The 13,356-nt window shown below is 38.2% G+C and overlaps 1 protein-coding gene across 1 annotated transcript in view; it reads left to right on the top strand.

The window, feature by feature from the left end:
* igsf21a (immunoglobin superfamily, member 21a) overlaps positions 1-13,356 on the top strand; it is a 260,409-nt gene that overhangs the window by 212,789 nt on the left and 34,264 nt on the right. Inside the window, 1 exon segment of the mRNA XM_055160688.1 lies at positions 10,264-10,391. Coding sequence (XP_055016663.1) covers positions 10,264-10,391 — 128 coding nt within the window.

Raw genomic sequence — 13,356 nt, 5'->3', positions numbered from 1 at the left:
CTAAGCAAAAGAAAAAAGAATGCCATCCTCAAACAATCTGCTTTCTCAGAAAGTCTTTATTATACACATTATACTATATATATATATATATATATATATATATATATATATATATATATATATATATATATATATATTGAGATTGAGAAACTGTGATGACAACTATAGAGAAATGCTAAAAGCCTATAAACACTTCACTAGTCAATAACAATTTAATTAAAGATCCTGTATTGCTCAAGATTTGACTCTTGTCATGGTTGTGTTTTTTTTCATTCACACATGTTCGAGTAACATATTATTATTAGCTTGTCTACATCTCCAAAGCTTAGAATGCTCTGTTCCACCTTGTGATGTCATGGAAGTTTAGTTTTCAAGATAACAGTGAAGGTATATGGTGTTTAAAAACACTTGATCACTTCCTGTATTACCACAAGACATCACAAGGTGGAACACAGTGTTTTCTCTTTGAAAGAGCCTAAATATGCAGGAACTTTGTATTAACAAATGTTTAAATGAAATAAAAGTCATATCCAGGTCTGTTTTTGATGAGGAAGCAACATAATTTTAGACCTTTAAACTAGACCAAATAACAAATATAAAAGCTTAATAAAAGGATTGACTGTTCAAGTGTACAGTAATTATGTACACTAATCACATAAAAAACAAGCCAGATAACTTGTATCTTGTCTTTTAAATGTGAGTGTATATACAGCTTTTGTGGTGACTCATTGTATTGCGTTTTTGACTATTTTTAACAAAACCTCTGAAGCCTAGACGGCCATTTGTCTTGGTCATAAGTGCTCTATTATAAACCTTTAATGTCAGCTTGGAATATGAATTGTGTCCCTGAACGCAGCCTGTCTGTGAAGTTTGTGTGCAAATTTTTATGTAGCAAAGAAATACACAGACCAATTTTAATAGTATAACCATCTGTCTAAGCAACAACAAAGTGCTTCAGTGTTCAGATAGCTTAATTCCCCATATGCGTCACATGTCTCTGGTTCAAAACGCAATCTAGTTTTGGTTATACTTACACACAATTAAAGATACACTATGTAACTTTTGGGTTGGGGGCCCATCACCTGTTTGTTTCTGGGGATATGTCACTGCTCTGCCTGGAATGTTCCACAGTATGACATTAAACAGATCTACTTTTCCATTTATTAAATTACAGGCCGTTTTATAGCTCAAAAATACCTAGAAATACAGGCATTTTGACTCTGGGCAGGGGTGCCTCTTCACAGATCTGACCTGTAACATGGTCTGGCTTGGTCTCCATAAAAATAGAGAGGTTTAATGCCATACTGTGAAACATTCCAGACAAAGCAATAACATCTCCATAGAGAAAAGCATTTGACAGACTCTCCATCTGAAAAGTTACACAATGCACATTTAAAGTAAAAACTTTTGTCATCACAATTGAAGTTGGTACAATTTTTACTGATTAGAGTATTTAGAATATTTATTATTACCACATTTTTTCATATTTTATGCATTAGGCGCGTGCTAAAGTATTGATTTTTTTTTTTTTTATATCTTAATAGTAAATTTGGTGATACATTATCATTATCTTGGGTTGTATGTAGGAGTGTGCAAAAATATCGGAATATCGATATATCATATCATTTAATGTGATGATACAGTATCGATATCGTGGGCTATCGATATTTCACCAAGTGTGTTTTTAGGTGTGTTTTACTAAATAATTTTGTTACAGAGCTACAGTTTTGTTGCTTGTGGAGTGAAAAGAAACTCATTTATGCGACACATTTGACATTTTCACTGTTTTGATGATTAAAATGTTTGTGTTTCATATTCACTTTGCACAAGAAGTGGTTCAACAAAGCCTTTTAGTGTCACAGCCACGATTTAGCCTTTTATTTTTTATTGAACTATATTGAATCGATTTGAAATATATCATATTGAATTGAAAGTGCATTGTATCGAGATATGTATCGTATCTAGGTATGTATCGTATCGGCAACTTCTTAATGATACCCAGCCCTAGTTGTATCAGTATATTGCCATGAGTAGTAGTTTTTTTTTTTTTGGTATCTTTTACAAAATTATTTTGTGACAGTGCTACAAATGCTACAAAGGAAACTTGTTCATGCTGTTACAATTGGTTTATTCCACAATGACTTTGCAAGTAGTTGTTTAACAAATACTGTTGTCAAAATGTATTTCTTTCTTAAAAACTGTGATATATTGCAGAATATGATGTGCAATATATCAGTTAGATAGATAAATAGATAAATATAGATAGGCAGCCATATCATGATGGTATTGTATCGTGAGCCATTTATCGAGTATCGAATCGTAAAGGACCCTTCATTTCCCAGCCCTATGCATAGTTAATTTAGTCCTATACAATATCTCTTCTTCCACAAAGTCGAGACGCGCATGTACTGTAATGTAATACAACTTTACAGAAACAGCCACATGAAACCATAATGTAAATATACTGTACAGGCTTTGGTAGAGATAGAATACAAGTTACACTATTGAGTGCATTTCTTGTGCTTGTGTTTACTGTAAAGCTTTCTCTCTGAGGTTTCTAAATTAGGTGTCATAAAAAAGCACCTGCACCCAGAAATGTGTTTGTGAGTCCCGGGCGCTGGGGACCTGTACGCTGCATCCTGGTCAATGGCTTATGAATGAGCAGGCAGCCAAAGGGAGGCTGCACGGGAGAGGCCAGAGTCGAGAGGGGTAAAGGGGCCAAATTGTAACAGATTGCCAACGCTAAACCTCTGCCTCTGAGCAATAAACAGACTTTAGGGATAAGGGTGCCAGTCAGCGCAGAGATGGGCTGGTACAGGGTAGGTCCCATCTGCCACTATCCTGAGTTAAAAAGAGAGATTTAAAATTGTGCTGGCAAAGTCCCTCTCCACTGTCCCACTTGTCCTCATTAAAAGAACTAAAGTCCAACATGGTTTTATTGTCAGACACACACCTGGGACAAGTGGACCAAACTATATAGTGACACGTTTTCCTTAGTGTGGACTTAGTATACTGTTTGCATTTAGTTCCTTTCTGTTTTTTTCATCTGCAGATTCACTAGTTAAGTGTCTTCGCTCAAGTGATCTGCATTTTAGAGTGGCTTTATGTCCAACTCAACTACATTTTTACATTACATTACACATACAAAAGGTTACCGATAAGAGTTTAAAGTCCAGAGAAATTCATTAGCAAAAAACATAACAAGTAAACAAAAGAACCTGTGGAATAAGCTGATCATACTAGTGTCAGAGTATTTTTTTTTTTTTTTATCATTTTAAATCTCCTCTGATGATTCCAGCTTGGACTTAAAAAAAAAAAAAATAACATTCTGATTTCCCATACTGGCTGGTCTTTGATTGTGTTGTGTTGCTGTATTCCTAGCAGCATCACAATGATTAATGGCTTTTGAAAGTGGGAAACTTGTTCAAAGTGACACAGGCTTTTGTTTGGCTGTCTCCTGTTTTTTCTCTGGGTGACAGCCACCAGAATCTGTCCCTCCTGCCCCCCTCCTGCCCCCCTGACTGGCCCTGCTCCTACCCCTGTCACCACCACAGGGAGGAGGCATTTGACCTGACAGTGGTGCAGTAATCCATGCAAATGAACGAGGTGTGGGGAAATGCTAATGACATACACACAATAAACACCATCTGATTCAAACCAAACCATGCCATTTTTAATCAACTGCAAATCTCAGGACAACATATTTTAAGGACAATATAAGATACAGTGAAATATATTTGTAGTACACAACAAAACAAAGCTCACTTTAATATTACAGTAGCAGCACATAGCAAAAGGACCAAAAGGGCTTGAGGCACTTTGACCAGTTCTTTGTAATATAATTTTGTAAATGTAAATTATTTGTATTAGAACAGTGTTCCTGGCCATGTATCATCTTTGCAGCTTTGAGATGTATTTATGTATTCTTCAATACTACTGAAACTACTTCTTGTGCATTATTATTGACCCTTATTTAACCTGGATAGTACCATTGAGATTAAGAATATCTTTTCCAGGGAAGTCCCAGAGGAGAGGAACCTATTGTGCATGTTTTTTTTGCGGTAGGGGAAGCCGGAGCACCGGGAGGGTGCAAACTCCACACAGAAAGGCCCCCTCCCCAGAATCGAACCTAGGACCTTGTTTCTGTGCTGCAAAAGCACTAACTGCTGCACAAGCATGCTGCCATTAATAAAATGTTGTGTTTGACTAATTTCACAAAGTGAAACACTATAATGACTAAAATAATGAGTCCAGCCTAAAAGCCTCTTGAGCTTGTTTGTTTGTAGTGCACAGGTAAATCTGGTGCACAGGTGTTGTAGTAGCAGCATGTTTGAAGTGTGTGTGGGTGTGGGTGTGTGTGCATGTGTCTGTGAGTGTGGGTGTGTGTGGGAGTGTGTTCCTGTTGGGACATATCTGCAGGTGTATGGAGGATGGACTGTGACTGACTCTGGACTGAGCCATTCAAATGAAAATCTCTATTTAAGCTTGATTTAAAAAAAACAAAAACACACAGGAAGCATGCTAGTAAATATAACAGTAAGCCTTAACAGCAAAACAAGTCTCCTTGACCTGCTATGATGACTTGGACAAAGGTGATCTTTATTTGCCTGACACTGCCATCCTAATTGTTAAATAGTGACATTTCCTGTATATGCAATATACAAGGAACTGGAGGGATGGCACTGTCAGGCAAGGTCTTTATAGGCTATAACGCAACGCTGTCACTTTGTCTAGTGTGTAGGATTTGTTAGACAGACAAGTCTGAGTTTATTATAATGAATATCCAAACTGTGACAAACTAACTCAGGTTCAATATAAGTTTTTAACTATTTGCCAGCTCTTGTCACTGAAACAATTGGTCTCTAAAGGCCTCTCTCTGATCTGAATCCTCACTGCTTAAACCATTATTACTCAGTCATTAATCAGTGCTTGTGCAGCCCCTGCAGCTCAAGTTCTGTTAGTTAGCTCTGATCTTTCACATATGGCATGGCCTTTCCATATATTGAGAAACAGAAAGACTTCTATACGCCCTTATGCATACAGATTAAAAAAAAAAAACTGGCAACTGCTGCTGCAGTTTCCACCAGAAACAAACTCCTTGAGCCTCCCTTTCTTCTCTATAAATAATATCACAGCAGCATGTGAACCTGGGGCTAAGGTGCTTAGCACTAGCAGATGAGGGGAGAGTTCTAGCGGGTCCAATTGTCTCCACACTTCCAAATCCTTAATTATGAGGCCAGAGTGCACCGTCTCATGGGAGCATGGAGGCACACTTCTGCATGTTTGCACTCTTCTCTCTTTGCTGCATTTTCACACATATACAATATAAAAAATAGAGCCAAGCGAATGTGTCAGATTATGCACGGATCCCACCCCAAACACATTTCTATAAAAACGAGTTGCTTTGCTTCACCTGTGTGTGGTTTGCTACTGCTTGGATGATTTCCTGCTTTAACAATTGCAGTTCCTAACTGTGTACATATTGTGGACATTGGCTCTTGGGATTGTCACTCATGAGGAGCTCACACTGCCATCTGCTGTGAAGGCTTCTCTAGACACACTGCTGTGGGATCCTGGGGCTCTGCTCTGACAGAGACTGCTGATGCTCTGCCATCCCCCTGGAAGAGCACTAAGTATTGTGGGAGAGCAAACTTTGGCTAACTTTTAGTTGATTGTGCCATAGACTATATAGACGCTGTAACTTCTACACAGAGAAGCTGCTTAAAATAACACCTAAAAACCTGAAGGAACCATCATGTTATGTTATTCTACAAACTTGTCAGATAAAACGTGATGTGGAGCCTTGTTGCATTTTACACTCAAAAATGATTGCAAATAACCCCATTTATTTTATACCATGTTTGAAATAAATCAAGACAGCTATTACTGAAATATTCATCCAGCACTGGGTCAAATTATGCTTTCAGTGTTTTCAATGCATGATCTGTATGATTACTCTCCTATATAAGAAACATACACCAATTTAAAAAAGTGTGTCACTGAGGCATACTGTTGTCTTGAGCATGAGCTCTCCTCATGTGGGTCCCACCTACAGGGCACGGAACAAAAGAGCAGTGTGCTCAATGGGAATGTGTGCTCAACTAAACTGACTCAAGAAAAAAGCTTTCTAAATGTCGGTCTTCTCTTCACACTGATGTCACCTGTACAAACTAAAGATAGACCACACCAAAATATGCCACATTCATTCCACTATTAAGAAGATGATTTTACAAACAGACAACATGCTGGATGTTACCTATTTGATTTCAATATACATATCATATTCATATAGTATTACATATAGTCTTTATCTTGTAGTTCATAAATATATGCTACAGAATAAAAATGAAAATAACAAATTAAACCTTAGTCTGAAAATGAATACCAGCCACACACCCACCACAATCTCTAAGTCATACATTCAGTCATAATAAATCAATGTAGCTGAACATAAATTTTGTAAAAATGTTTTATTTTAACAAAAGCAAATACTTATAAATAGGATGCAACCTACTACACTGTACCACAAAGAAGAGCTTGCATAAAAATCTTGACCACTAAAACTGTGCAGCTCTAAATGCTTGAATGCAGCTAACATGTGTAAATAAATATAAACAGTAACGTGTCATATTCATTTTAAATGTTGAACAAAGTTTCTAGTACTGACTGAAGGCATCGTCTTCAAGTGCAAGGGCAACAGTGGCGTTTTAGCGGCAGGGTATTTGAGTGACAGGTAAATCTGAACAAAGGAGGGGATCACTATAGGCATCACTTTTGCCATTGACAGATTAAAAAAACAAATAAACAAACAAAACTTGTAGCATGACAAGACTAGTTTCACTGATGTTGCCAGGGTGTACATTTCTAACAGCATTTAAAGCTATTACTAAAATGGAAAGCAATACATCACAGGCTATTTTCATATGTCTATGGTGCCTTGTTATGAAAGAGAGCAATCAATGTCATAAATCTATAGGAGCTTTGTTTCTGTTGTATTGTGTGTACGGGAGGTGACCCCAGCACTGGCAGCGCACTCATACTTGACATTACTGTTGTGAAGTGCAAGTATGATCGGTCCGATGGTGACACCCCTGACAGCTTATCATACACTGGGTAGAGACGGACTTGTCACTAAGCTAATGGAGTGCTCCGAGGTTAATTTACAACCATATGAATCCCATCAATAAGCAATTAGGAGGTGTGGAAACATGGAGAGACGCTCGAGTCAGCAGCTACATCTGCACTGGCCCCCACCGACTTCCAATCAATTAATTGCTGTGCTATGTCTGCTCTTAAGCCAAATGATGGATTCACAATGAGCCAAGCACAGAAAATCACTGTGCAAGATGGTGCTCTTTTGTGCGACCTCCTTTGTAATCTGCAGCAATACTGAAGATTGTATATCCAAAACTCATTATAAGCCAATACAAATTACCTTGAAGTTAATGTTTTTACAAAACGTTCTCATTTGTTAGATGTTAAGAATTTCCATATGCTAAAAATTTCATCTCAAATTTAGTGCAAATAAATATTGATGGGTTTCAGCTTTATGTTTTATGCAACATTTTGAAAACCTTTTCCCAGTCAAAAGATATATTATGTTCTTTTAAATTTGCAATGGCAACAGTCCTAATTTCTCATTATTCTGAAACCTGGACAAGATCTATACATGAAATAGTCATGGTCACATTTTTATAGAGGCTTTGTACCGTCACGTGACCCCTATAGCAACGGTACCTATGCCGCAATGACACCGGGCACACTATGCCATTGACTTCAGCAGCATCGGAGAAACATGGGCAGGTTTTGTTGTGTGTTTGGTTGTTCTAGATGCTCTGAACAGGATAAAACGATTTGTTTCTTCACTGTTCCTCTGGAAATGATTCATCAGGAGCTCAAACAAGGAAAAACAGGAACTATGGCTAGAGAACATAAACCGCAAAGAGATTTCCAATGGTACCATCAAGACACTCACGTCACTTTCATCAAGATATTTTCTATTTAAATTGTTTCATAGCTTATTTAATGAGAGAAGCACATTTACTGAACTAAAATTTAAAAAGAAAACATTTGCAGTGTGAGTGGCAGTAGAAACTGTAACTTCCAGCGCACATATAAACATGTCACTCGTCGTAGGATCGATGTTTTCTTCATTGCCTTGCTTAACCACAACTATGTCTTCTAGAATTAATCGCTTTTTGCGAGCGAATCTTTCTAATGTTCGCGAGGATCTTTTCATGGCCGATGCTTTCAAGGTTCGGCTCACAGACTCTTCGACTCGTGCGCCATGTTGATCACAGGAGCCCAGTGTGGGTTCGTTGAATCGTAAACTAGTGCAGGTTTTCCTGGATAAATTAATTAAATTTTAGTTCATTAAATGTGCTTCTTAAACTAGTGTGTATATCTAAGTATGTAAAGTGCCACTGTAAAACTGCAGTCAGAGGTGCTATGCTGTGTCCTGGACTCAAGTCAAACCTTTGGCCTGATTTCTAAGATTACACTTGTCTGCAGTCTACCACCCGACTGCCATCAAACTGAAAACTGATGATTAATCCATTATTAATCATTCATCTCAGCTTCACAAAGTTGGAAACTGAAAGCAAAGCTGCTCTTATGAAGTAAACAATGCTATGAAACAATTTAAATAGCAAATACCTTGATGAAACTTCGGGTATCTTGAAGGTACAATAGGAAATCTCTTCGCGGTTTATTTTTGCCAGCTATGGTCCGCGTCTTTATTTCAATAAGTCCCTTGTTTGAGCTCCTGATGAGTAATTGAGTAACAGTGAAGAAACAAATCGTTTTACCCCTTTCAGAGTGTTTAGAACAACCAAATACACAACAAAACCTGCCCATGTTTCTCCGATGCTGCTGAAGTCAGTGGCATAGTGTTGCCCGGTGTCATGGCGGCGTAGGTACCGTTGCTGTAGGGGTCACGTGACGGTGCAAAGCCTATATATAACAGTTTTCAACCTTCAAGGCACTCAAAGCACTTTACATCAAGGAATCACTCACCCAGTCGCACACCAGTGTAGGCAAGGTAGCTTAAGTGTCTTGCCCAAGAACACAACAACAGCATTTATCTGTGGGTCAGTGGATGTGACTGCTCGACCAATGATGTTTATGTCGAGAGCGAGAATTGAACCACCAACCTTTGGATCAGTGGACAAACAGTCTACCAAATGAGCTACTGTCATAAAACAAGCACAAAATGTCCAGTATGTGGCTTAACCTTCATGCTACATCGGCTTCACAAAAATTCATTACATCAGAAAATTACATGTAGAATCCTTTTTTTTCCCCTGAATCTAAATATATACGATTTTGTATTATATATTATGTATTATACGTATATATATTATATGTATTGACTTTCTCTTCCCTTATACAACCATTTAATTTTATAGGTGTCATTTGGCCTTTTCAACTGAATATAAAGCCCTCACTACAAAGCATGCATTCTAAATCAGTACACTGCAGGTTGTGTAGTTTCGTGGAAAAATCAGAACCGACTCTCACCTTCATAGCTCATCCCCTTAAAGCCAAAATCTTCCTTTGTGCTGCATCTCGCTGGAAGGTGGCTGGTCTGCACTAGATTTCATTAAAATTCAATTGTGATCTTGTTGCTCATCAGCCCCCATTTTACCGGAGATTCTGTGTTGATTTTTGCACTGCCTCTGACACATTCGCTGTTTAAAGTATTCATGATCATATGTACGCTGACTGTCCTGTGCATGTTGAACACCTAATTCCCCACATAGACGTTCTTTTATTACCTCCTCCATGTCTTTTAGGCAATGAAGTCTCCCTCCTTTTTTTGTACAAATGTGACACACTTCTCCACGTCCCCAGAGATATTCCGATGTAGGTCTGGTGATATGATATGTATGAGATTTTCTACCTTATCAGCTGCATCTGACTGCCATAGGCCTTGGGGAGATTTTGAACACGTAGTTGCCATCCGGTCGCTTACCATTTTAAGTGGAGATGCACGCATCGGGAACAGGGCCTTTTATTCTAGCGCAAAAAGAACAGATTCTAGCTAAGATACTGCCAGTCACTCTCAGTCAATTTATTTTACACAGAAGATTGTGGCATTGTCTGCTTCTCCTTCCGCCCACACATGTAACCCATGTTAGCTTATCACCCCTCGCAGGATATGTAAAAATAGACTTGTATACCTGGTTGCATTTGAGGTCTATTCAGTGTGTGTGTGTGTGTGTGAGGAGGTTTCCAATGATGAATTTCTCTTGTCCTTCTCAGCTCCTCCAAACAACATCTCGGTGGTGGCAGAGAACACGCCTGCTCCTTTCAGTCGATACCAGGCCCAGAATTTTACTCTTCTGTGCACGGCCAAAGGAGGGAAGCCAGCCCATCGGTGAGTATTTTCAGTATTTTCATTGTGAATTTGTGAACTACTACACTACTACTTGCTACTACTACTAAGTATGTAAACTGCAGTTTTACGGTGGCAGTTTACATACTTTGATATACACTAGAGTGTATATCTAAGTATGTAAAGTGCCACTGTAAAACTGCAGTCAGAGGTGCTATGCTGTGTCCTGGACTCAAGTCAAACCTTTGGCCTGATTTCTAAGATTACACTTGTCTGCAGTCTACCACCCGACTGCCATCAAACTGAAAACTGATGACTAATCCATTATTAATCATTCATCTCAGCTTCACAAAGTTGGAAACTGAAAGCAAAGCTGCTCTTATGAAGTAAACAATGCCATTTAAAATTCTAAAAATACCACTGTTGGCATTAGCATGCTAATTAGGTCAGATGTGTGCTATACACCAGGGAGCATCTTCACCCCATGTCTCGCCATTAAAACTCACTTAAACATCTCCATGCTGATTAGCCATTACTTAATGCATCTGAAAAGTGCTCTAATAATAGTTCATGTCTTAAAGGTCTGTACTCAGCTCAAAGGCTGAGGTTTAATTCAGCAATGTTGCAGTAATGTGACTTGCAACACTGTACTCCAGGGACCACTAACCAGAGACATCAGCAAAAGTCACAATGTTCTGCTCATTTGATAAAGGTCTGTGATAGTTGTTTGGTCACAAATAGTACACGTAAGTAGTCTTGAAACTAGATTTGTACTCTGTTCTCTAAATCGGTAAACCAAACTACATGCCATAATAATGCTATATATCTGGGTAGCCATAGGGTAAAAGAGAAAATTAAGAGTAAATTATTCACTCTGTCCTGAAAGGTCAGCTTTCTGCATTTACAATGTTGGTGTTTTACATTTTACACTGCATGCACTCCATGTACCTACTCCCATGATTCCCACTGTCCATTTCCAAAGGGCAGAGGTGAGCTCATTGATATGTATGGAAATGAACTACATTTTACAGTACTTTGCTATTCACCGGAGGAGCTTTTAGGGGAGCTTTTAGGATGTTTGGAAATGTGGACCGTATTATCAGCCCTTAATCTTTATCTGAGTATGTAATGCAGCATTTATTTAATTATTTTCAGAAAGAGCCTCACATTGAGGGTTATCACTTTGCCGTCCATGTACTAAATCACTTCTCAGGTGTAGTATTACACTATACTGTGCTTACAAGCAGACATGTGAATGTGCTACACAAGCTGTAGTCTGTGCTGCAGTCTTTTCTATCTCACTCACGTTAGCTTAGAGAGATGCACTTTGTGTTTGGTCGCTCCTGGTTTGTTCCCAGTGGGTCATTAATCATTGTCCACGGGTGTATGGTAATTGACTCCAGACCCTGACAACACCTATCTCCTGCAATTATGAGTCCAGCAAGAGGTGAATGCAAGGTGAAAGCCATTTTAATCTCCCAACAAGTACTTCCTGTTATTCTTTGGCTTATTTGAAAAGGAAAATTTGATTTATTACAATTCAAACAAAAAAGGGCTCTAAAAAGCTTAATGCAAAAATGACAAAAAGTCTGTGAATCTAGAATTTGAACTTAAAAGTGCACATTGATTTGACTGCATTAAATACCAATGAAACCTTCAGTGTTCAATAGGATTAAATATAAGAAACCAGGTTATTCCAATTTGATAAGATGTATGTGGTTATTATATTCCACTGGGTCAGGACCTACACTGAGTTGGGCACTCACGCTGTATGTTCTGAGTGCCCAACTCAGTGTATGCAGTAGTGATAATGAACAGTTACGAAATGTGTATATTTCAAGGGTGAAAATAAGGGCACACTTTTTAATTCTCTTTCATTTGACTTCACACTGTGCTGTGAATTTTATACATTTCCATCCTTTAAATTATAAGATATAAAGTATAATATGACTGAATATAATATGGATGTTACGTGTCCATTTGAATTAAATCTATTTTATCTATCTATATCTATCTTATTATGCTTTATCTGGTATAATTAGGTGTCATTTTGATTTAATTTCTGATATAAAGAAATAGTACATTTTCAGATCTTTCAGAGACTAAATACTGGAGAACTAGTCACAAAATGCAAATCTGATAAAGCAGAGAAGGTTTTTCAGGGACAAGAGAATCATAAAACTGTGACAGTGAAAAAGTGTGAGTGCATCCGTCTTTGTGCAGCTATTCTAACGTGCTAAGTCACTGTGTGAAAGGCACAGGCTGTACTCTGGTGGACAGTCCCGTTTTAGGCCTTCCTCACAGCTTCAGAGCACATAGTCTGTTTGAGTGAGAAGACGCTGTGTCGGCAGCGCTCATGCAAAGCGTGGAGTTAAACCCAGTCAGCATGACGCGACCCCAGTGAGGAGGCTACACATCAGAGCTGCCAAATTACATGGGCTCCACAGGGAGGCTGTAGCTCTGTGTCAGACACTGGGAACGGTGTCTGTATCCAGTAAACATACTCTCACATTCTGACAAGGACTATGGAGAGGTCTGGGAAGTTTATAGGCCTCATGTTTGTATTATTATCACATATGATCCCATTTAAGTTTACTATGGTTATTTTATGGTAATCCAAAGCTAATAATTTATATTTTAAGAGGATTCATCTACAAGTTTTTGCCCATTAAACAGACAGTAGCCTATGCAATATGAAAAAGATGACATAGTATTCTATTTATTTAAATAAACTTTTCAGAGTTTTTAACCATGTAATAGTTGTTTCCCTTCTCTTGTACTCTGTCAAAGTTGTTTTTTGGAGTGATTTGTGCTTGTTTGAGCAATCTTTAATCAGTTATTTTCAAGACGTCATTCTGCAGATCAACATCTGTTTTCAGCACCACCTGCATATACCCATTGCTCTGTATTTACTTTGTTCTCCAATTTGATTTTCTTATTCGTTGATACACGCAGGATTCAGCAGCATCGCATAGTCATTTTAGTACAAATGAAAAGCAAAAAATCGGTAACACTTTATA

The sequence above is a fragment of the Boleophthalmus pectinirostris genome, unplaced genomic scaffold (assembly GCF_026225935.1).
Source record: "Boleophthalmus pectinirostris isolate CB_2022bp ecotype Guang Dong unplaced genomic scaffold, ASM2622593v1 HiC_scaffold_3, whole genome shotgun sequence".
Classification (NCBI taxonomy): domain Eukaryota; kingdom Metazoa; phylum Chordata; class Actinopteri; order Gobiiformes; family Gobiidae; genus Boleophthalmus; species Boleophthalmus pectinirostris.
Note: the sequence above shows the minus strand (reverse complement) of the source record. Positions and strands in the feature narration are given on the sequence as shown.